Source organism: Hyla sarda, chromosome 7, assembly GCF_029499605.1.
Source record: "Hyla sarda isolate aHylSar1 chromosome 7, aHylSar1.hap1, whole genome shotgun sequence".
Taxonomy (NCBI): Eukaryota; Metazoa; Chordata; class Amphibia; order Anura; family Hylidae; genus Hyla; species Hyla sarda.
The window spans coordinates 115,582,136-115,606,054 of NC_079195.1; the positions used below are offsets into that span (position 1 = coordinate 115,582,136).

Consider the following 23,919-nt stretch of genomic DNA (forward strand, 5'->3'; position numbering starts at 1 on the left):
AACATGTGCAGAGGAAAACTTGCCCAGTTGCCCATAGCAACCAATCAGATTGCTTCTTTCATTTTTCACAGGCCTTCATAAAAATGAAAGAAGCAAGCTGATTGGTTGCTATGGGCAAGTGGGCAAGTATTCCTCTGCACAGGTTTTCATAAATCTCCCCCCATATAATTATCAAAACCTTTCTAGGGGAAAAGATGCCCAATTGCCCATAGCAACCAATCAGCTCACTTATTTCATTTTTAACAAGGCCTGTGCAAAATGAAAGAAGCAATCTGATTGGTTGCTATGGGCAACTGGGCAACTGGGCAACTTTTCCTTTGCACAGGTTTTGATAAATCTCCCTTGCTTTGCCGTTTTTTGACAGACTTTGTGACGTTGTTTGGCCTAACAAGTTGTCATTGTTTCTGGAGATTTCCACTTCACATTTCTAGTTGACTGGGGCACCTCCCAGTGCAGAAACATGAATGATTTGTTAGAAAGGAGGCACCGTATGATCATACAATATTGCATGTATCCAAATAGCTTATTATAACAAGAATTCTTTGTGGGGGAAAAGGCAACATGGCAATCACAAGAATTTTGACATGCTGAAAATAATTTCCTGATAGAGAAGCATTGAGTTCTGGCAATGGTCATAGTAACCTGGCATTTTATTATTAGCAATTGATGTAGTTAATCTGTACAAATTAGTGTTTACATGCTCATATCCATGGGGTACTCATTATTGTCTTACGATTAAAGAGAAATTGTTGACCATAATACAGCAATTCCGGAACACCTTTTTCTTAGAATTCTGTGTTATACAATTTCTTTGTTATTCCTCTTATCAATGAATCACTTGTTAACAATATGACACTATCCCATGAAAGCTAAGTCCTATAAAACAGAATGGTTAAAGTGCCCCAATGGGTGTGGACCCGCTATTCCTCTTACTGATTTGGCTTTGGGCCAAATTTGGGAGTGAATTCTAAGTAATCCCATTATTTTCAACCTTGGTCACACTCCAGGATGAGGAAGCTGGACTTTTGTTGCAGGGAAGATACGAGGTTGCTACCGAAAGAGTGGTCCTAGTTAGGTAGCAGCTGGCCAGGCAAGCCAGAAAGCCTTGGTGCCAAACATCAGGGAGACAGGCAGGAGGAGCAATCTGATTATGTAGATAGTAAAACAGAGTCTGATGTAGCTGTGCAGGTGTTAGTAGCAGAGCTAAGTGGCTTTGATCAACAGTCCGAGTTTTACATTGGATAATCATCAAGGTGTAAGCAGAGACAGAGGCAGGTAAGTTGCTTGGATCTGGAAAATGATAACACAGCAAATAAGATCATTAGCAGATACCTTCACTTATAGTCCAATTACACTATTGCTCAGACACCATAGAAGAAGATCTCTAATAAAGGTGGTGCCTGGGAGGGATTGGAGAAGGGCAGGAATCAGTGATGTGCGCGGATCCTCAACAGCCTGTGCATGCGTGTGGCCCCTGTGTGGTGTGCCAGAATTTGTTGTCACTCAAAACACTACAGAGGAGGATGTCTAGAGTCTGCAACGGGGAGGGGAAGCTGAGTGGGCACCAAGGTAAGCAGCGGAATGTGCTGCACGCTGGCAGCTGCCATCTGCCGGTGTTGCAATAGTGACACAAAATTTTGAATTAATCCTACATTAGATTTACGGATGCCGATTTGTCAGTTTTAGGTAGTCAAATAATTCCAGTCTTTATATATATATATATATATATATATATATATATATATATATAGCCAAAGTAGATGTGGAGCAGAACAACCCAAAAAAAGAAAAAATGGTGATGGGTGCCAGCAATTCCTAGTCCCAGGTAACGGGTCAAAGGATACACAGCAGAGAAAAAATTGTAGCACTCCAAATTCGATGCAAAAGGTGTAGGATTTATTAGCCTGGCGGCAGCTATGCCGCCAGGCTAATAAATCCTACACCTTTTGCATTGAATTTGGAGTGCTGCAATTTTTTTTCTGCTATATATATATATATATATATAATGCTGATACAGATGCAAAGGAAGCACATACTGACTTTTCCAGTAACCTTCCCAGTTCAGATGGTGTGTAGAAACTTACCACAGCTTAGAACCACAGGACAACTAACCTTGTTAAACTCTGCAGATGTAGTAGTCATTTACTTACATTATACTATATGGCCATTCAACCATCTAATTGTTCTCTGCATTATGGTCCTACAAAGCTTATATTTGGGTTTATATTTGACAGTGGAAAAGAAAAATATATCATCTGCTCTGCTATGTAAAAACAGCAATATGGTTCTTGTAATATTCACTCTAATAGTTACACAAGAAAAATACTATGTTCATATGCTGTTTAGATCACAATCTATTATTCACTGTTATCAGCCGTTTCAGTCCGGGGAAAGGCTAAATATAATGTTCTTTAATGTGATTACTGAAAGGAAGTCCAGGACACTGTCTGTCCTATTATCATTACTTTGTCTCCGGTTCTGAGAGTCTTCAGTAAAATTAGCTGCTCTTTTTTTGTCCTATGCCTTTCATGTTTAGTGCTGCAATAGATAAGATTTATCGGTCAGTGTGTAGAATCGCTAAAACTTATATCTGTTTTTGTGCTTACAGTACAACATACTGATATTAATAAAAAAAAAACTATATACCACCAACATATTCAGGGTACAGGTACACAAAAAGTCGGACATTACACAGTACAAACAATTCAAAGAAGAATAGTTTGGGCCCTGCTCATAAAAGTTTATAATCTAGGAGGAGATTGTGGTCATACTAGAAGCAATAAGTGTTTGGGTTGGACAATGGTCCAGCCGTCTCTAATAAAATAAAGAGATATACATACAAGCTGCATGAGTCAGTCACTTACCAGTATCTGTGTGCATGAAAAGATGAAGTGCAAGGAGTGCGTAGGCGTACTGTAAAATGAAGGGGGTTGACAAATGAAAGGCAGCCTGATTAGAAAATGTGGATAGCCTGTCAAAAGGTATGTTTTTTTTTAAGGCACTCTTAAAAAAATATGGGAAATAACCTGATTGTCTGGGCTATTACATGCCTAAGGACTATTATGTATTGGGAAGGGGAGTGAGAGGTTGGGATTATAAAAGATGTCAAGGTGGCCATACAGTTTATATAACTGTAGACAAACCTTTGTTCAAGTTTTCTCTATGGGGAGGGGTAGGCTGCAACCAGACAGCTCTGGTGCCAGCTTATCCCTCCCAGAACAAAAAGGTCAAGCAGCGAATATCCAACATCCCCAACCTTTCTCTCCACCAATGCCTTCTGTCTGTACAGAGTCAGAAGGCCGCCATACACTCTAGACAGTTGGCCAATCCTGCCATAAGCAGCAGGTTTGGCCAACTTTAGTCTGAGGCGTATGGGCACCATTAGTCTTAGATTATTAGCAGAGCATAGAACTTAGGGAGATGAAACACCGTAGAAAGCTTGTTGGGGTGAGATTGATAATGCACAGTATCAAGACTGGACTGGGACAAAACAGCAGCCTTGGAACACAAACTCCACCAGCCCACATACAAATCCTGATCTAGGCAAGAAATGTTTCCTTGTAGGCCAGGCCGCAGTCTTATATTATCAGGTGGAATAACAAAGGAAGAGCACCACACAGAGTTCAAAATATAGATGCTCCAGAATTATCATCTCATGTTTACTAGAATTATTTACTATAATAGACCGGTCAGCAGAGGTGACAGCTAGAATCCAATGACTTGCAGATGATGTCTTCTCTGGCCCAGACCTTCAAGACGATTTCAGAGTTTCCTGCTAAAACACTTTTGGCCACTCACTTCTGCAGTCACCTCTAGTCTCTGTAGAAACAAATTAATTCATACCCTAGACTCAGAAAAAAAAATTATATCCCCAGACCTCAAACACATTTACATCCCCAGACCCCTACATATATTCACATTTAGGACCCACTAAATACATTCATATCCCCAGACCCCAGATACATTCCAGGACCCCTAAATACATTCATATCCCCAGCCACCCCTCCTCCTAATACATTCATATCCCCAGACACCCCTCCTCCTACTACATTCATATCCCCAGACACCCCTCCTCCTAATATATTCATATCCCCAGACACCCCTCCTCCTAATACATTCATATCCCCAGACACCCCTCCTCCTAATACATTCATAATCTCCAGACTCCTAAATACATTCATATCCCCAGACCCCAGATACATTCCAGGACCCCTAAATACATTCATATCCCCAGCCACCCCTCCTCCTAATACATTCATATCCCCAGACACCCCTCCTCCTAATACATTCATATCCCCAGACACCCCTCCTCCTACTACATTCATATCCCCAGACACCCCTCCTCCTAATACATTCATATCCCCAGACACCCCTCCTCCTAATACATTCATAATCTCCAGACTCCTAAATACATTCATATCCCCAGACCCCAGATACATTCCAGGACCCATAAATACATTCATATCCCCAGCCACCCCTCCTCCTAATACATTCATATCCCCAGACACCCCTCCTCCTACTACATTCATATCCCCAGACACCCCTCCTCCTAATACATTCATATCCCCAGACACCCCTCCTCCTACTACATTCATATCCCCAGACACCCCTCCTCCTAATACATTCATATCCCCAGACACCCCTCCTCCTAATACATTCATAATCTCCAGACTCCTAAATACATTCATATCCCTAGACCCCAGATACATTCCAGGACCCATAAATACATTCATATCCCCAGCCACCCCTCCTCCTAATACATTCATATTCCCAGACACCCCTCCTCCTACTACATTCATATCCCCAGACACCCCTCCTCCTAATACATTCATATTCCCAGACACCCCTCCTCCTAATACATTCATATCCCCAGACAACCCTCCTCCTAATACATTCATATTCCCAGACACCCCTCCTCCTACTACATTCATATCCCCAGACACCCCTCCTCCTAATACATTCATATTCCCAGACACCCCTCCTCCTACTACATTCATATCTCCGGACTCCTAAATACATTCATATCCCCAGACCCCAAATACATATCTCAAGACTTCTAAATACATTTAAATTCCCAGACCCCAAAATAAATGAATATCCTCAAATCCATTATATTCCAGATCCTTAAATTACTACTACATTATTTTCCTCAAACCCCAGATCCATTACATCTCTAAATGCATTTATATCCCCAGACCCCTAAATACCCCCCAGATTACTGTTGCAGTCATTACACTTACTGCACTTCTGACTAGTTTATCTGTTACTTTGTTGTACCACAATTGTGTACTCCGGGAACTAAAGCCATAGCACATCCTTCCCCTCTCATCAACCTATTTAATTGTCTAAATATCATTCTTTAGCTATATAGAGCGGTTTCCCCTCTTTGGATGTCACTTAAATGCATAACTGAGGGATTGATATCAACCCCTCATCCACTTTTTCTCTGTCCAAATCCCTCTCTGAAAGTGGCCCCCACTTTCCTGAAAGACACAGACCACATGATTTCTGCCCTGCACTGATGAGTCATGCTCCCTTTAGTGCTGAGAACTGGAAGGTGTGTGCAGCCTTAGCCAATCAGACACTGAATCTCTCTCTTTGCTGCTCAGAGCAGGAGGATGGGACCTGGCAGAGCAGAGCTGCAATGATTGCTGGGAGATGTCAGCAAGGGGAGAGAACGAATGCAAAGTATATCAAGCAGCCTGAGAAGACAACAGAGTCCATAAGAGCCATGCATATCAGGCAGGATGATTTACAGGGAATATTATACAGATAGTGTGGTGGCTTTGTAGCTTTTACATATATATATTTCTCTGAAGTACTCCTTTAAGCTCCATGCAGCCAGGGAAGCCAAGAGGACATGTCAGATACACTTTACTGCCCATAGTTACTGAACTGAAGGCCTGGGGAATTAGGGGAGAAGCCTGAACCTCACAGACACAAGAGGATATCCAGAAATAGAAAAGAATATCTAATTTCTTTTAAAAACAGCTGTCCTCAGGTTGTGTATGGTATTACAACTTGGCTCTATTCTCTTTAATGGAACTGAGCTGCAATACCATACACAACCTAAGAACAGAGGTAGTGCTTTTTTTTGGGAAGATAGCAGCTTTTTTTTTCTTATTAGTGGATAACCCCTTTAGTAGTTTTTACTGTGCAAGCAGGACGACAGGCGACACAAGGTTGCTCAGGCAGCCGACACAAGGCAGCGATCTGGTCCACAGGGCCGGCAGCCTACTGGGAATTTTCCTAGTATCCCGGTTGAACAGTTGGCTCCTGCATAATATGAGAACAGATCTGTTTTAACCTCTTATGATATTAAAGGGGTACTCCGGTGGAATTTTTTTTTTTAAATCAACTGGTGCCAGAACAGATTTGTAAATTAAGTACAAACGAAGGGTGGAGCCAGCACTGAGTAAAAAGTGTAATCCTTTATTGAAATCCAAAGTTAAAATTCCATGGCAGGTAAAAAAAATGTAAACAAGGACAAAAAGTGCAATGGAATATAGCTTGGAGTCCCCAAATGCCAACACGTTTCAGGCCATGTGGCCCTTAATCATGGCGTGATTAAGGGCCACATGGCCTGAAACGCGTTGGCGTTTGGGACTCCAAGCTATGCTCCATTGCCCTTTTTGTCCTTGTTTACATTTCTTGCCTGCCATGGAATTTTAACTTTGGATTTCAATAAAGGATTACACTTTTTACTCAGTGCTGGCTCCACCCTTCGTTTGTACTTGCTTTGCTCCAGAGGCTGGCCGTGCACGTGTGGGATCAGGTGAGCTGATACAGACTCTTTCCTAATCTTGAGATTTGTAAATTACTTCTATTAACAAATCTTAATCCTTCCAGTACTTATTAGCTGCTGAATACTACAGAGGAAATTCTTTTCTTTTTGGGACACAGAGCTCTCTGCTGACATCATGAGCACAGTGCTCTCTGCTGACATCTCTGTCCATTTTAGGAACTGTCCAGAGCAGCATATGTTTGCTATGGGGATTTTCTCCTACTCTGGACAGTTCTTAAAATGGACAGAGATGTCAGCAGAGAGCACTGTGCTCATGATGTCAGCAGAGAGATCTGTGTTCCAAAAAGAAAATAATTTCCTCTTTAGAATTTAGCAGCTAATAAGTACTGTAAGGATTAAGATTTTTTATAGAAGTAATTTACAAGTCTGTTTAACTTTCTGGCACCAGTTGATTTAAAAAAAAAAAAAAAAAGGCTTTTTTTTTATACAGGCCAAGATGTGCTGATAATAAGCGCTGATCCTGTTGATTGGTCCTCCTTTAATGATCCTTCACATGGCTCAATTATCGTGCATGCCAGGTCACATGAGCATTCGCTGCATTATTTGGTTGGCCCTTTTATTTCATCATTGTCGGTCACACATCCTCTATTTACACAGGGCGATGTGCGGCCAAGAATTATGATTTTAATTTCTAGAAAGATGCAATTGTCTTAGGAATGAACACATTCTTGTTCATCAGCTGATTGACCAGTTATTGTGAATAAGTGTTCCTACAAATGCTTATTTGGCTGGTAATTGGTCCTTTTAAAAAGATCCTTAAAGGAGTTGTCTAGTTTGGATAACCTACAAGTGCTATGAAGTCAAGTTGACCTCTGCCGGAACCCATTACAATCAGCAATTATAACCCAGGTAACCACAAAGTAATTGCCTATTTTCCAGGCATAAAATGTGCACAATAGAATAGTGTTAGGAAACACAGATACAATAAGTCAATTCATTATTCCCTACAGTAGTGACTTATTGTGTTCTACAATGGAACTGGCCCACTTCTGCATAACAAAAGGTTATGATGTTGTCTATGGGGTGTAATGCGTAACTCCAAAACAATGGCAGGGAATATGTCTAATTACCATTGTAGTGTTGTATTTATTCTTTACATAGCTTTTCGTTTCTATGACATGCTGTTACGCCGAGCGCTCCGGGTCCCCGCTCCTCCCCGGAGCGCTCGCTTCACTCTCCCCGCTGCAGCGCTCCGGTCACGTCCTCTGACCCGGGGCGCTGCGATTCCGCTGCCAGCCGGGATGCGATTCGCGATGCGGGTAGCGCCCGCTCGCGATGCGCACCCCGGCTCCCCTACCTGACTCGCTCTCCATCTGTTCTGTCCCGGCGCGCGCGGCCTCGCTCCCTAGGGCGCGCGCGCGCCGGGTCTCTGCGATTTAAAGGGCCACTGCGCCGCTGATTGGCGCAGTGGTTCCAATTAGTGTGTTCACCTGTGCACTTCCCTATATCACCTCACTTCCCCTGCACTCCCTTGCCGGATCTTGTTGCCTTAGTGCCAGTGAAAGCGTTCCTTGTGTGTTCCTTGCCTGTGTTTCCAGACCTTCTGCCGTTGCCCCTGACTACGATCCTTGCTGCCTGCCCCGACCTTCTGCTACGTCCGACCTTGCTTCTACTACTCCCTTGTACCGCGCCTATCTTCAGCAGCCAGAGAGGTGAGCCGTTGCTAGTGGATACGACCTGGTCACTACCGCCGCAGCAAGACCATCCCGCTTTGCGGCGGGCTCTGGTGAAAACCAGTAGTGGCTTAGAACCGGTCCACTAGCACGGTCCACGCCAATCCCTCTCTGGCACAGAGGATCCACTACCTGCCAGCCGGCATCGTGACAGTAGATCCGGCCATGGATCCCGCTGAAGTTCCTCTGCCAGTTGTCGCTGACCTCACCACGGTGGTCGCCCAGCAGTCACAACAGATAGCGCAACAAGGCCAACAGCTGTCTCAACTGACCGTTATGCTACAACAGTTACTACCACAGCTTCAGCAGTCATCTCCGCCGCCAGCTCCTGCACCTCCTCCGCAGCGAGTGGCCGCTCCTGGGCTACGCCTATCCTTGCCGGATAAATTTGATGGGGACTCTAAGTTTTGCCGTGGCTTTCTTTCCCAATGTTCCCTGCATCTGGAGATGATGTCGGACCTGTTTCCCACTGGAAGGTCTAAGGTGGCTTTCGTAGTCAGCCTTCTGTCCGGAAAAGCCCTGTCATGGGCCACACCGCTCTGGGACCGCAATGACCCCGTCACTGCCTCTGTACACTCCTTCTTCTCGGAAATCCGAAGTGTCTTTGAGGAACCTGCCCGAGCCTCTTCTGCTGAGACTGCCCTGTTGAACCTGGTCCAGGGTAATTCTTCCGTTGGCGAGTATGCCGTACAATTCCGTACTCTTGCTTCAGAATTGTCCTGGAATAATGAGGCCCTCTGCGCGACCTTCAAAAAAGGCCTATCCAGCAACATTAAAGATGTTCTGGCCGCACGAGAAATTCCTGCTAATCTACATGAACTTATTCACCTAGCCACTCGCATTGACATGCGTTTTTCCGAAAGGCGTCAGGAACTCCGCCAAGATATGGACTCTGTTCGCACGAGGCGTTTCTCCTCCTCGGCTCCTCTCTCCTCTGGTCCCCTGCAATCTGTTCCTGTGCCTTCCGCCGTGGAGGCTATGCAGGTCGACCGGTCTCGCCTGACACCTCAAGAGAGGACACGACGCCGTATGGAGAACCTCTGCCTGTACTGTGCTAGTACCGAACACTTCCTGAGGGATTGTCCTATCCGTCCTCCCCGCCTGGAAAGACGTACGCTGACTCCGCACAAAGGTGAGACAGTCCTTGATGTCTACTCTGCTTCTCCACGTCTTACAGTGCCTGTGCGGATGTCTGCCTCTGCCTTCTCCTTCCCTGCTGTGGCCTTCTTGGACTCTGGATCTGCAGGAAATTTTATTTTGGCCTCTCTCGTCAACAGGTTCAACATCCCGGTGACCAGTCTCGCCAGACCCCTCTACATCAATTGTGTAAATAATGAAAGATTGGACTGTACCATACGTTTCCGCACGGAGCCCCTTCTTATGTGCATCGGATCTCATCATGAGAGGATTGAACTTTTGGTCCTCCCCAATTGCACCTCGGAAATTCTCCTTGGACTTCCCTGGCTTCAACTTCATTCCCCAACCCTGGATTGGTCCACTGGGGAGATCAAGAGTTGGGGGTCCTCTTGTTCCAAGAACTGTCTAAAACCGGTTCCCAGTAACCCTTGCCGTAACTCTGTGGTTCCTCCAGTAACCGGTCTCCCTAAGGCCTATATGGACTTCGCGGATGTTTTCTGCAAAAAACAAGCTGAGACTCTACCTCCTCACAGGCCTTATGATTGCCCTATCGACCTCCTCCCGGGTACTACTCCACCCCGGGGCAGAATTTATCCTCTCTCTGCCCCAGAGACTCTTGCCATGTCCGAATACGTCCAGGAGAATCTAAAAAAGGGCTTTATCCGTAAATCCTCCTCTCCTGCCGGAGCCGGATTTTTCTTTGTGTCCAAAAAAGATGGCACCCTACGTCCTTGCATTGACTACCGCGGTCTTAATAAAATCACGGTTAAGAACCGCTACCCTTTACCCCTCATCTCTGAACTCTTTGATCGCCTCCAAGGTGCCCACATCTTTACTAAATTGGACTTAAGAGGCGCCTATAACCTCATCCGCATCAGAGAGGGGGACGAGTGGAAAACGGCATTTAACACCAGAGATGGACACTTTGAGTATCTGGTCATGCCCTTTGGCCTGTGCAACGCCCCTGCCGTCTTCCAAGACTTTGTCAATGAAATTTTTCGTGATCTGTTATACTCCTGTGTTGTTGTATATCTGGACGATATCCTAATTTTTTCTGCCAATCTAGAAGAACACCGCCAGCATGTCCGTATGGTTCTTCAGAGACTTCGTGACAACCAACTCTATGCCAAAATTGAGAAATGTCTGTTTGAATGCCAATCTCTTCCTTTTCTAGGATATTTGGTCTCTGGCCAGGGACTACAGATGGATCCAGACAAACTCTCTGCCGTCTTAGATTGGCCACGCCCCTCCGGACTCCGTGCTATCCAACGCTTTTTGGGGTTCGCCAATTATTACAGGCAATTTATTCCACATTTTTCTACCATTGTGGCTCCTATCGTGGCTTTAACCAAAAAAAATGCTGATCCCAAGTCCTGGCCTCCTCAAGCAGAAGACGCCTTTAAACGACTCAAGTCTGCCTTTTCTTCGGCTCCCGTCCTCTCCAGACCTGACCCTTCCAAACCCTTCCTATTGGAGGTTGATGCCTCCTCAGTGGGAGCTGGAGCTGTTCTTCTACAAAAAAATTCTTCCGGACATGCTGTCACTTGTGGTTTTTTCTCTAGGACCTTCTCTCCAGCGGAGAGGAACTACTCCATCGGGGATCGAGAGCTTCTAGCCATTAAATTAGCACTTGGGGAATGGAGGCATCTGCTGGAGGGATCAAGTTCTCCTGTTATTATCTACACCGACCACAAGAACCTCTCCTACCTCCAGTCTGCCCAACGGCTGAATCCTCGCCAGGCCCGGTGGTCTCTGTTCTTTGCCCGATTTAATTTTGAGATTCACTTTCGTCCTGCCGATAAGAACATTAGGGCCGATGCTCTCTCTCGTTCCTCGGATGCCTCAGAAGTTGAACTCTCTCCGCAACACATCATTCCACCTGACTGCCTGATCTCCACTTCTCCTGCCTCCATCAGGCAGACTCCTCCAGGAAAGACCTTTGTTTCTCCTCGCCAACGCCTCGGAATCCTCAAATGGGGTCACTCCTCCCATCTCGCAGGTCATGCGGGTATCAAGAAATCTGTGCAACTCATCTCCCGCTTCTATTGGTGGCCGACTCTGGAGACGGATGTTGTGGACTTTGTGCGAGCCTGCACTATCTGTGCCCGGGATAAGACTCCTCGCCAGAAGCCCGCTGGTTTTCTTCATCCTCTGCCTGTCCCCGAACAGCCTTGGTCTCTGATTGGTATGGATTTCATTACTGATTTACCCCCTTCCCGTGGCAACACTGTTATTTGGGTGGTCGTTGATCGATTCTCCAAAATGGCACATTTCATCCCTCTTCCTGGTCTTCCTTCTGCGCCTCAGTTGGCTAAACAATTTTTTGTACACATTTTTCGTCTTCACGGGTTGCCTACGCAGATTGTCTCGGATAGAGGCGTCCAATTCGTGTCTAAATTCTGGAGGGCTCTCTGTAAACAACTCAAGATTAAATTAAATTTTTCTTCTGCATATCATCCCCAGTCCAATGGACAAGTAGAAAGAATTAACCAGATCTTGGGTGATTATTTGCGACATTTTGTTTCCTCCCGCCAGGATGACTGGGCAGATCTCCTCCCATGGGCCGAATTCTCGTATAACTTCAGGGTCTCTGAGTCTTCCTCCAAATCCCCATTTTTCGTGGTGTACGGCCGTCACCCTCTTCCCCCCCTCCCTACTCCCTTGCCCTCTGGTCTGCCCGCTGTGGATGAAATTTCTCGTGACCTTTCCATCATATGGAGAGAGACCCAAAATTCTCTCTTACAGGCTTCATCACGCATGAAGAAGTTCGCGGATAAGAAAAGAAGAGCTCCTCCCGTTTTTTCCCCTGGAGACAAGGTATGGCTCTCCGCTAAATATGTCCGCTTCCGTGTCCCTAGCTACAAGTTGGGACCACGCTACCTTGGTCCTTTCAAAATTTTGTGTCAAATTAATCCTGTCTCTTATAAACTTCTTCTTCCTCCTTCTCTTCGTATCCCTAATGCCTTTCACGTCTCTCTTCTCAAACCACTCATCCTCAACCGTTTTTCTCCCAAATCTGTTCCTCCCACTCCTGTTTCCGGCTCCTCGGACATCTTCTCGGTCAAAGAAATTTTAGCTGCCAAAAAGGTCAGAGGAAAAAATTTTTTTTTAGTGGACTGGGAGGGTTGTGGTCCTGAAGAGAGATCCTGGGAACCTGAGGACAACATCCTGGACAAAAGTCTGCTCCTCAGGTTCTCAGGCTCTAAGAAGAGGGGGAGACCCAAGGGGGGGGGGTACTGTTACGCCGAGCGCTCCGGGTCCCCGCTCCTCCCCGGAGCGCTCGCTTCACTCTCCCCGCTGCAGCGCTCCGGTCACGTCCTCTGACCCGGGGCGCTGCGATTCCGCTGCCAGCCGGGATGCGATTCGCGATGCGGGTAGCGCCCGCTCGCGATGCGCACCCCGGCTCCCCTACCTGACTCGCTCTCCATCTGTTCTGTCCCGGCGCGCGCGGCCTCGCTCCCTAGGGCGCGCGCGCGCCGGGTCTCTGCGATTTAAAGGGCCACTGCGCCGCTGATTGGCGCAGTGGTTCCAATTAGTGTGTTCACCTGTGCACTTCCCTATATCACCTCACTTCCCCTGCACTCCCTTGCCGGATCTTGTTGCCTTAGTGCCAGTGAAAGCGTTCCTTGTGTGTTCCTTGCCTGTGTTTCCAGACCTTCTGCCGTTGCCCCTGACTACGATCCTTGCTGCCTGCCCCGACCTTCTGCTACGTCCGACCTTGCTTCTACTACTCCCTTGTACCGCGCCTATCTTCAGCAGCCAGAGAGGTGAGCCGTTGCTAGTGGATACGACCTGGTCACTACCGCCGCAGCAAGACCATCCCGCTTTGCGGCGGGCTCTGGTGAAAACCAGTAGTGGCTTAGAACCGGTCCACTAGCACGGTCCACGCCAATCCCTCTCTGGCACAGAGGATCCACTACCTGCCAGCCGGCATCGTGACACATGCATTATTATAATTACAACTCAGTAATATATAACCTTTCCCTATTAGCAGTTGCATGTATGCAGACATAGATTTTGGGAACGCATATGTCTTTTTCTTCAGGTAGTGTATGCCCTAAAACTGTTATAGCTGCCGGCCCCTTAGGCTAGGTTTCCACAAAGGTTTTTTTGGGGTGTTTTATATGAATACTGCCGCTGCAGTTTTTGAGTCAAAGTCAGAAGTGGATCCAGTAGGAAGGAAAAGTATAAGTCCTTCCCTTATATTTCCCATTCCTTTTGAATACACTTTTGGCTTTGGCTCAGAACAGGAAAGTGGCAGTTTTCCAAAAAACACCAGGAAAAAACCTGTGTGGAAACCTAGCCTCAAGGAGACAGCCCCTTTATTTTGACACCTGGTCACCATAAGTAACATTTAGCCTTCGGTGCACAGGTCACTATGTTATGGTTCTATGCATGCTATTACGCCGAGCGCTCCGGGTCCCCGCTCCTCCCCGGAGCGCTCGCAGCATTCTCTCATTCGCAGCGCCCCGATCAGACCTGCTGACCGGGTGCGCTGCGATATTACTCCCAGCCGGGATGCGATTCGCGATGCGGGACGCGCCCGCTCGCGATGCGCATCTCGGCTCCCGTACCTGACCTGTTCCCCGTCTGTGTTGTCCCGGCACGCGCGGCCCCGCTCCTTAGGGCGCGCGCGCGCCGGGTCTCTGCCATTTAAAGGCCCGCTGCGCCACTGATTGGCGCAGCAGGCCTAATCAGTATTCTCACCTGTGCACTCCCTACTTATACCTCACTTCCCCTGCACTCCCTCGCCGGATCTTGTTGCCATTGTGCCAGTGAAAGCGTTCCCTTGTGTGTTCCTAGCCTGTGTTCCAGACCTCCTGCCGTTGCCCCTGACTACGATCCTTGCTGCCTGCCCTGACCTTCTGCTACGTCCGACCTTGCTCTTGTCTACTCCCTTGTACCGCGCCTATCTTCAGCAGTCAGAGAGGTTGAGCCGTTGCTGGTGGATACGACCTGGTTGCTACCGCCGCTGCAAGACCATCCCGCTTTGCGGCGGGCTCTGGTGAATACCAGTAGCAACTTAGAACCGGTCCACCAGCACGGTCCACGCCAATCCCTCTCTGGCACAGAGGATCCACCTCCAGCCAGCCGAATCGTGACAGTAGATCCGGCCATGGATCCCGCTGAAGTCCCACTGCCAGTTGTCGCCGACCTCACCACGGTGGTCGCCCAGCAGTCGCAACAGATAGCGCAACAAGGTCACCAGCTGTCTCAACTGACCGTGATGCTACAGCAGCTATTACCACAGCTCCAGCAACAATCTCCTCCGCCAGCTCCTGCACCTCCTCCGCAGCGAGTGGCCGCTTCCGGCTTACGATTATCCTTGCCGGATAAATTTGATGGGGACTCTAAGTTTTGCCGTGGCTTTCTTTCGCAATGTTCCCTGCACTTGGAGATGATGTCGGACCAGTTTCCAACTGAAAGGTCTAAGGTGGCTTTCGTAGTCAGCCTTCTGTCTGGGAAAGCTCTGTCATGGGCCACACCGCTCTGGGACCGCAATGACCCCGTCACTGCCTCTGTACACTCCTTCTTCACGGAGATCCGAAGTGTCTTTGAGGAACCTGCCCGAGCCTCTTCTGCTGAGACTGCCCTGCTGAACCTGGTCCAGGGTAATTCTACTGTTGGCGAGTACGCCATCCAATTCCGTACTCTTGCCTCCGAATTATCCTGGAATAATGAGGCCCTCTGCGCGACCTTTAAAAAAGGCCTATCCAGCAACATTAAAGATGTGCTGGCCGCACGAGAAATTCCTGCTAACCTGCATGAACTTATTCATCTTGCCACCCGCATTGACATGCGTTTTTCCGAAAGGCGTCAGGAGCTCCGCCAGGATATGGACTTTGTTCGCACGAGGCTGTTTCTCTCCCCGGCTCCTCTCTCCTCTGGTCCTCTGCAATCCGTTCCTGTGCCTCCCGCCGTGGAGGCTATGCAAGTTGACCAGTCTCGCTTGACACCTCAAGAGAGGACACGACGCCGCATGGAGAACCTATGCCTGTACTGTGCCGGTACCGAACACTTCTTGAAAGATTGTCCTATCCGTCCTCCCCGCCTGGAAAGACGTATGCTGACTCCGCACAAAGATGAGACAGTTCTTGATGTCTACTCTGCTTCTCCACGCCTTACTGTACCTGTGTGAATATCTTCCTCTACCTTCTCCTTCTCTGCTACGGCCTTCTTGGATTCCGGATCTGCAGGAAATTTTATTTTGGCCTCTCTCATCAACAGGTTCAACATCCCGGTGACCAGTCTCGCCAGACCCCTCTACATCAATTCTGTTAACAATGAAAGATTGGACTGTACCGTGCGTTACCGCACGGAACCTATCCTAATGTGCATCGGACCTCATCACGAAAAAATTGAATTTTTGGTCCTCTCCAACTGCACTTCTGAAATTCTTCTTGGATTACCGTGGCTTCAACGCCATTCCCCAACCCTTGATTGGTCCACAGGAGAAATCAAGAACTGGGGTACTTCTTGTCACAAGGACTGTCTTAAATCGGTGCCCAGTACTCCTTGCCGTGACCCTTTGGTTCCCCCTGTATCCGGTCTTCCTAAGGCTTATATCGACTATTCTGACGTTTTTTGCAAAAAGCAAGCTGAGACTTTGCCTCCTCACAGGCCTTATGACTGTCCTATTGACCTCCTCCCGGGTACCACCCCACCCCGGGGCAGAATCTATCCTCTGTCTGCTCCAGAGACTCTTGCCATGTCGGAGTACATCCAGGAGAATTTAAAAAAGGGGTTTATCCGCAAGTCCTCCTCTCCTGCCGGAGCTGGATTTTTTTTTGTGTCCAAAAAAGATGGCTCCCTACGTCCTTGTATTGATTACCGCGGACTTAATAAAATCACGGTAAAAAAACGCTACCCCTTACCTCTTATCTCGGAACTCTTTGATCGCTTACAAGGTGCCCACATCTTTACCAAACTGGACTTAAGAGGTGCTTATAATCTCATCCGCATCAGGGAGGGGGACGAATGGAAGACTGCATTTAACACCAGACATGGACACTTTGAGTATCTGGTCATGCCCTTTGGCCTATGCAACGCCCCTGCCGTCTTCCAAGACTTTGTTAAAGAAATTTTTCGTGATCTCCTATATTCCTGTGTTGTGGTTTATCTGGACGATATTCAGATTTTTTCTGCCAACTTAGAAGAACACCGCCAGCATGTCCGCATGGTTCTTCAGAGACTTCGTGACAATCAACTTTATGCCAAAATGGAGAAATGTCTCTTTGAATGTCAATCTCTTCCTTTCCTAGGATACTTGGTCTCTGGCCAGGGACTACAAATGGACCCAGATAAACTCTCTGCCGTCTTAGATTGGCCACGCCCCTCCGGACTCCGTGCTATCCAACGTTTTTTGGGGTTCGCCAATTATTACAGACAGTTTATTCCACACTTTTCCACTATTGTGGCTCCTATCGTGGCTTTAACCAAGAAAAATGCCAATCCCAAGTCCTGGTCCCCCCAAGCCGAAGACGCATTTAAACATCTCAAGTCTGCCTTTTCTTCCGCTCCCGTGCTCTCCAGACCTGACCCATCTAAACCCTTCCTATTGGAGGTAGATGCCTCCTCAGTGGGAACTGGAGCTGTCCTTCTACAAAAAAATTCTTCCGGGCATGCTGTGACTTGTGGTTTTTTTTCTAGGACCTTCTCCCCGGCGGAGAGAAACTATTCCATCGGGGATCGAGAACTACTGGCCATTAAATTGGCGCTTGAGGTATGGAGGCACCTGCTGGAGGGATCAAAATTTCCAGTTATCATATACACTGATCACAAGAATCTCTCCTACCTCCAGTCTGCCCAACGACTGAACCCTCGCCAGGCTAGGTGGTCGTTGTTCTTTGCCCGTTTTAACTTTGAAATCCATTTTCGCCCTGCTGACAAGAACATTAGGGCCGATGCCCTCTCTCGTTCTTCTGATGCCTCTGAAGTAGAGGTCTCTCCGCAACACATCATTCCTCCGGACTGTCTGATCTCCACTTCTCCAGCTTCCATCAGGCAAACTCCTCCAGGGAAGACCTTCGTTTCTCCACGCCAGCGTCTCGGGATTCTCAAATGGGGACACTCCTCCCACCTCGCAGGCCATGTGGGCATCAAAAAATCCTTGCAACTCATCTCTCGATTTTATTGGTGGCCGACTCTCGAGACTGATGTTATTGATTTTGTGCGGGCCTGTACTGTCTGTGCCCGGGATAAGACTCCTCGCTAGAAGCCTGCTGGTCTCCTTCATCCTCTGCCTGTTCCTGAACAGCCTTGGTCACAGATTGGTATGGACTTTATTACGGACTTGCCCTCATCCCGTGGCAACACAGTTGTTTGGGTGGTCGTTGATCGATTTTCCAAGATGGCACATTTTATTCCTCTTCCTGGTCTTCCTTCAGCGCCTCAGTTGGCAAAGCAATTTTTTATACACATTTTTCGCCTTCACGGTTTGCCCACGCATATCGTCTCAGATAGAGGCGTCCAATTCGTGTCTAAATTCTGGAGGGCCCTCTGTAAACAGCTCAAGATCAAATTAAACTTCTCTTCTTCTTATCATCCCCAATCCAATGGGCAAGTAGAAAGAGTTAATCAGGTCCTGGGTGACCATTTACGGCATTTTGTTTCCTCCCGCCAGGATGACTGGGCCGAATTTTCATACAACTTCAGAGTCTCCGAATCTTCTGCTAAATCCCCATTTTTCGTGGTGTACGGCCGTCACCCTCTTCCTCCCCTCCCTACTCCCTTGCCCTCTGGTTTGCCCGCTGTGGATGAAGTGACTCGTGATCTTTCCACCATATGGAAAGAGACCCAAAATTCTCTTTTACAGGCTTCATCCCGGATGAAAAGATTTGCTGATAAAAAAAGAAGAACTCCCCCCATTTTTGCTCCCGGAGACAAGGTATGGCTCTCCGCTAAATATGTCCGCTTTCGTGTCCCCAGTTACAAACTGGGACCACGCTAACCTTGGTCCTTTCAAAATCAAGTGCCAGATCAACCCTGTCTCTTACAAACTCCTTCTTCCTCCTTCTCTCCGTATTCCCAATGCCTTCCATGTCTCTCTCCTTAAACCACTCATCCTTAACCGCTTCTCTCCCAAAGTTGTTTCTCCCACTCCAGTTTCCGGATCTTCTGACGTCTTTTCTGTGAAGGAGATTCTAGCATCCAAAACGATCAGAGGTAAAAGATTCTTCTTGGTCGACTGGGAGAATTGCGGCCCTGAGGAGAGATCCTGGGAACCTGAGGACAACATCCTGGACAAAAGTCTTATCCTCAGGTTCTCAGGCTCCCCGGAGCGCTCGCAGCGTTCTCTCATTCGCAGCGCCCCGGTCAGACCTGCTGACCGGGTGCGCTGCGATATTACTCCCAGCCGGGATGCGATTCGCGATGCGGGACGCGCCCGCTCGCGATGCGCATCTCGGCTCCCGTACCTGACCCGTTCCCCGTCTGTGTTGTCCCGGCGTGCGCGGCCCCGCTCCTTAGGGCGCGCGCGCGCCGGGTCTTGGCCATTTAAAGGGCCGCTGCGCCACTGATTGGCGCAGCAGGCCTAATCAGTATTCTCACCTGTGCACTCCCTACTTATACCTCACTTCCCCTGCACTCCCTCGCCGGATCTTGTTGCCATTGTGCCAGTGAAAGCGTTCCCTTGTGTGTTCCTAGCCTGTGTTCCAGACCTCCTGCCGTTGCCCCTGACTACGATCCTTGCTGCCTGCCCTGACCTTGTTACGCCGAGCGCTCCGGGTCCCCGCTCCTCCCCGGAGCGCTCGCAACTTCCTCGCAATCGCAGCGCCCCGGTCAGACCTGCTGACCGGGTGCGCTGCGATACCTCTCCCAGCCGGGATGCGATTCGCGATGCGGGTGGCGCCCGCTCGCGATGCGCACCCCGGCTCCCGTACCTGACTCGCTCTCCGTCGGTCCTGTCCCGGCGCGCGCGGCCCCGCTCCTTAGGGCGCGCGCGCGCCGGGTCTCTACGATTTAAAGGGCCACTGCGCCGCTGATTGGCGCAGTTGGCTTAATTAGTTTATTCACCTGTGCACTTCCCTATATAACCTCACTTCCCCTTTCCTTCCTTGCCGGATCTTGTTGCCATCGTGCCAGTGAAAGCGTTTCCCAGTGTGTTCCTAGCCTGTGTTCCAGACCTCCTGCCGTTGCCCCTGACTACGATCCTTGCTGCCTGCCCCGACCTTCTGCTACGTCCGACCTTGCTCTTGTCTACTCCCTTGTACCGCGCCTATCTTCAGCAGTCAGAGAGGTTGAGCCGTTGCTAGTGGATACGACCTGGTTGCTACCGCCGCTGCAAGACCATCCCGCTTTGCGGCGGGCTCTGGTGAAAACCAGTAGCAGCTTAGAACCGGTCCACTAGCACGGTCCACGCCAATCCCTCTCTGGCACAGAGGATCCACCTCCTGCCAGCCGAATCGTGACAGACCTTCTGCTACGTCCGACCTTGCTCTTGTCTACTCCCTTGTACCGCGCCTATCTTCAGCAGTCAGAGAGGTTGAGCCGTTGCTGGTGGATACGACCTGGTTGCTACCGCCGCTGCAAGACCATCCCGCTTTGCGGCGGGCTCTGGTGAATACCAGTAGCAACTTAGAACCGGTCCACCAGCACGGTCCACGCCAATCCCTCTCTGGCACAGAGGATCCACCTCCAGCCAGCCGAATCGTGACAAATGCTTTATTATATTAACTGTTGTATGATATTTACTCAATACGCTAGATGCTGGCTGCGGGGGTCATGATGTCATGGCCACGCCTCTCATGACATCACGCCTTTCCCCCTCAATGCAAGTCAATGGGAGGGGGCATGGCGTGACATGCATTGAGGGTATGTAGCATGGCGTGACATCACGAGGGGCTTGGTCATGACTCCTGCAGCCCGCACCTAGCATTCGGAACAAAATGTTCAGAACACTGGGGCAGTGGAGTTGAATGGGGATTGAGGAATGAGCTACTGCCAGACACACTTGACAGTGATGGCTTATGTACTGGTTGAAGGATCAAGCCGTATGCCAATGTCTGTCATAGTCGAACTCTTCAGCTTAAAGGCGTTCTCCACCATAAGGTGATTTTAGTACGTACCTGGCAGACAGTAATAGACATGCTTAGGAAGGATCTGCGCTTGTCTTGGGGCTAAATGGCTATGTCATGAGATTACCATAACACTGTGGCTACATTTTTGTGAACTAGTATTTCCTGTTTCACTTTTCTTTTTTTGACTACAAATCCCACAATTCTATTTTCCTCCTTCCCACACATCAGCCACCCCACCCAGTGAAGCATAAATGAGCTGCAGACCTTTGGTTTTCAATCAGGGTGCCTCCAGCTGTTGCATTACTTGCAGATTGATCGCTCCACCCATTGAAGCAGACAGGCTCCCTGTCATCAGCTGACTAGTGAGTCAGGTCTCGGCCGCATTGCAAGCTGGGAAAAATCTGAGACAACAGTCATTTTGTATGCTGATAACAGTAAATATTGGGGTGAAAATCACATAAGAATTGTGAGAAAACCGTCACACACAGGTACAGACACTATATTATGAACTGCACTAACTTTACAGCCCCTGTAGCATAATCAAATAAAAAAAAAATCCTGGAATACCCCTTTAAACTTACAGCCAAATTAGCATGTATAGCTTACTTTGCTCGTAGTGCATGTGGCCTGTTTAAGATACAGAAATCCTAGTGTTCTTTCAAAATACCCAAGCCACCTGTTCATATGTAAATGATGGCCATAGGTTTATTTTGCCCATATCTTGCACTCATCGTCACTAGTCCTACAGTGTCATCTGTTTTATTCCAACATAGCTGCATTCATGATTTTCATTATTGTAACTGGGACATGTAATCACCAGTCTAACTTACAGAAAAACACAATGCTTATTGTGTCAGATAAAGTGTTCAACAATACTGGTGAATTATTGTTTCCAGTCAGATGTTCGCTGATACCTGAATGAAACAATGTTGACCAATGAGCCAATGTTATGCTGGCCTTTTCAATTGCCAGATCTAACACCCTGCAACTTCTTTCTGTGGAGTTATATCAAGGACTTGATGTATCTGACCCCCCCCCCCCCCCCCCCCCCCCCCAACCACAGGATCTGATCGACCTGAGACAATGCATCACTGAAACAGTATCTGGACAGAACTCAACTACCCCCTAGACATCTGGCATGTCACCACTGGAAATCACATATATATATATATATATATATATATATATATATATATATATATATAGTAAATTTGAGTAGCGATATTAGTCCAGTGATGCAGATGCAAATCAAAAAAATGTTGCAGTATCTTGTAATATCTTTTTTTATTGGACTAACAGAATTTTGTAGAGACAAGCTTTCGGGATTCCTCCCTTTATCAAGACCAGAGCAAATCTAAGCTTGAACTTGATAAAGGGAGGAATCCCGAAAGCTTGTCTCTACAAAATTCTGTTAGTCCAATAAAAAAAGGCATTACAAGATACTCTAACATTTTATGATTTGCATCTATCTATCTATTATATATATTAGTAAAAAAAAAAAAAAAAAAGTGCAGCACTCCTTCAAAAGATTGTAGAAAAAAATTTGATTTATTTGCTCACATAGCAGCTGCTATGTGAGGAAATAAATCCACTTTTTTTTTTGTTTTTTTTTACACTATTTGGAGGAGTGCTGCGCTTTTTTACTATTTTGTATTCTGTGGACTGTGATAGAGTCTGGGGCGCCTGAACCTGCTATGAACTTGGATAAGTAGTGCTGTATTACATATATATATATATATATATATATATATATATATATATATATATATATTTGCATGTTAATAAATGTGTGTTATGTTCTCTGCTTTTGCACCATCCTTTTTGAATCCCCCTGTATATCCCCTAGTGGTGCCCTCTGGGCTGTCTTACTGAACATAATATAAAATGTAGTCTTTACATTACTGCTGCATTACTTTGCCTTATTCCCCTCTTCCACTTTCCCTAAAAAGGAGAAAGCGTACAATAAACAGACATTTAAACAGGTCTGGAAGAAAGGTTTAACTAAAAACATTACCTGCATCACCCAAAATATTTAGGGTACTGAGTACACAATATTGCTGCGATACACAGAGCTGTTATCTATGTATTTATTTAAGACAATATCACCGGGATGTCAGGGCATTCATAAGGCAGAACAAGTTGAGTACATACGTAAAGCTGAGTGTGCAGCCTGGGTTCTCGCCCCCTCCACCTCCTAATTCCAGTGTGATGGTGTTCCTGGGAGGAGCGTGTACAGGCTGGGAGCAGAGAGCTGCATGAGGGATCCCGCCTCTCTTTACACATCTGTATTCAGCTAGAGAAGACAATACCAGAAGAGTGGGGTACCCTAGTTTTGAAGAGGGGAGAGACAGGAGAGAAGCAGCCCCAAATCAGGGTGGGAGGAGACCCCCTATCCCTCTCTAATCTGCATTTTGTAGAGCTGTGAGTTGATTCCCTCTTGTAAACCCATCTCAGTCCTGCATCTACAAGTAACTGTCTTTTACTTTTGTGTCACTGAAGTCTTTGTGCCTCCCCCAGTCTGTGTTCTCCAAATGTGTGCCTGTCTGACCTTTTTCCCCACTACTCAGTCTGTGACTGCCTACGGATGCCTGGGTGCTACTCTCTTAGTATGTGACAACCTGATGCTGTGCACTTTGTATTGGCTATCCCCTAATGTCACTCCTTTCTATCCCAGGCTGTCCTTTATAAAAGGCGTTTTATCATCGGTTACGTCAAATAAAAGCAGGAACGCCAATCTCAACCATGCAGCAATCCCAACCAAGGTAAGACAATCTCCCGGCTCAGTGGCCTATTATTCAAATATTATTGTATACTGTATGGATGATATGTAGCTCTTTTGTTTAATACAACCTTTAGTTGTGTTTAACAAATATGTCATTGGTTGGAATGCAGAAGACAATCAACCGGGACAATCGACCCAGTCTTTGGCTGGTTGTATTACGATGCTATGGGCCGGGCTACAGATATAACAATACGTAAGCCAGGTGACTTGACTTGCACATCATCTTCCATAATAGTCTCAGTATGGAACCCAGTATTCCATAATCTTTACGCCCTCCCATGACTATTGTAAAGAATGACCTCCTTTCAGTGCTTTGCCAACTCCAAGTTCCTCAGCCATTATCTTAAATGCTTTGCCTGACAGGGTTAATAGGGGGATTTCCTCCAGACGCCAATTAGGGTGGGAATTCTGGAAGCCAATATTGAAGCCATTGTGGTCATACTCTTCATTCGGGATTCTGAAGCCTGAGAAAAATAGTTTGTCAGGTCGGAGGCTCCGAAATAA

General features: G+C 47.4%; 1 protein-coding gene across 4 annotated transcripts in view; it reads left to right on the forward strand.

Annotated features, from left to right (window-relative positions):
• Positions 1–304: 304 nt before the first annotated feature.
• Positions 305–23,919, forward strand: part of PALD1 (phosphatase domain containing paladin 1) — a 323,546-nt gene continuing 299,931 nt past the window's right edge. For 2 of the 4 annotated variants that reach the window (XM_056530501.1, XM_056530504.1), the window contains exons 1-2: positions 305–1,275; positions 23,308–23,395. In XM_056530501.1, the coding sequence (XP_056386476.1) occupies positions 23,376–23,395 (20 nt within the window). In that variant the 5' untranslated portion in view covers positions 305–1,275; positions 23,308–23,375. Of the gene's footprint in view, positions 1,276–22,918; positions 23,055–23,307; positions 23,396–23,919 lie in introns of those variants that run through there. The other 2 variants (XM_056530500.1, XM_056530503.1) reach the window with 2 other exon arrangements.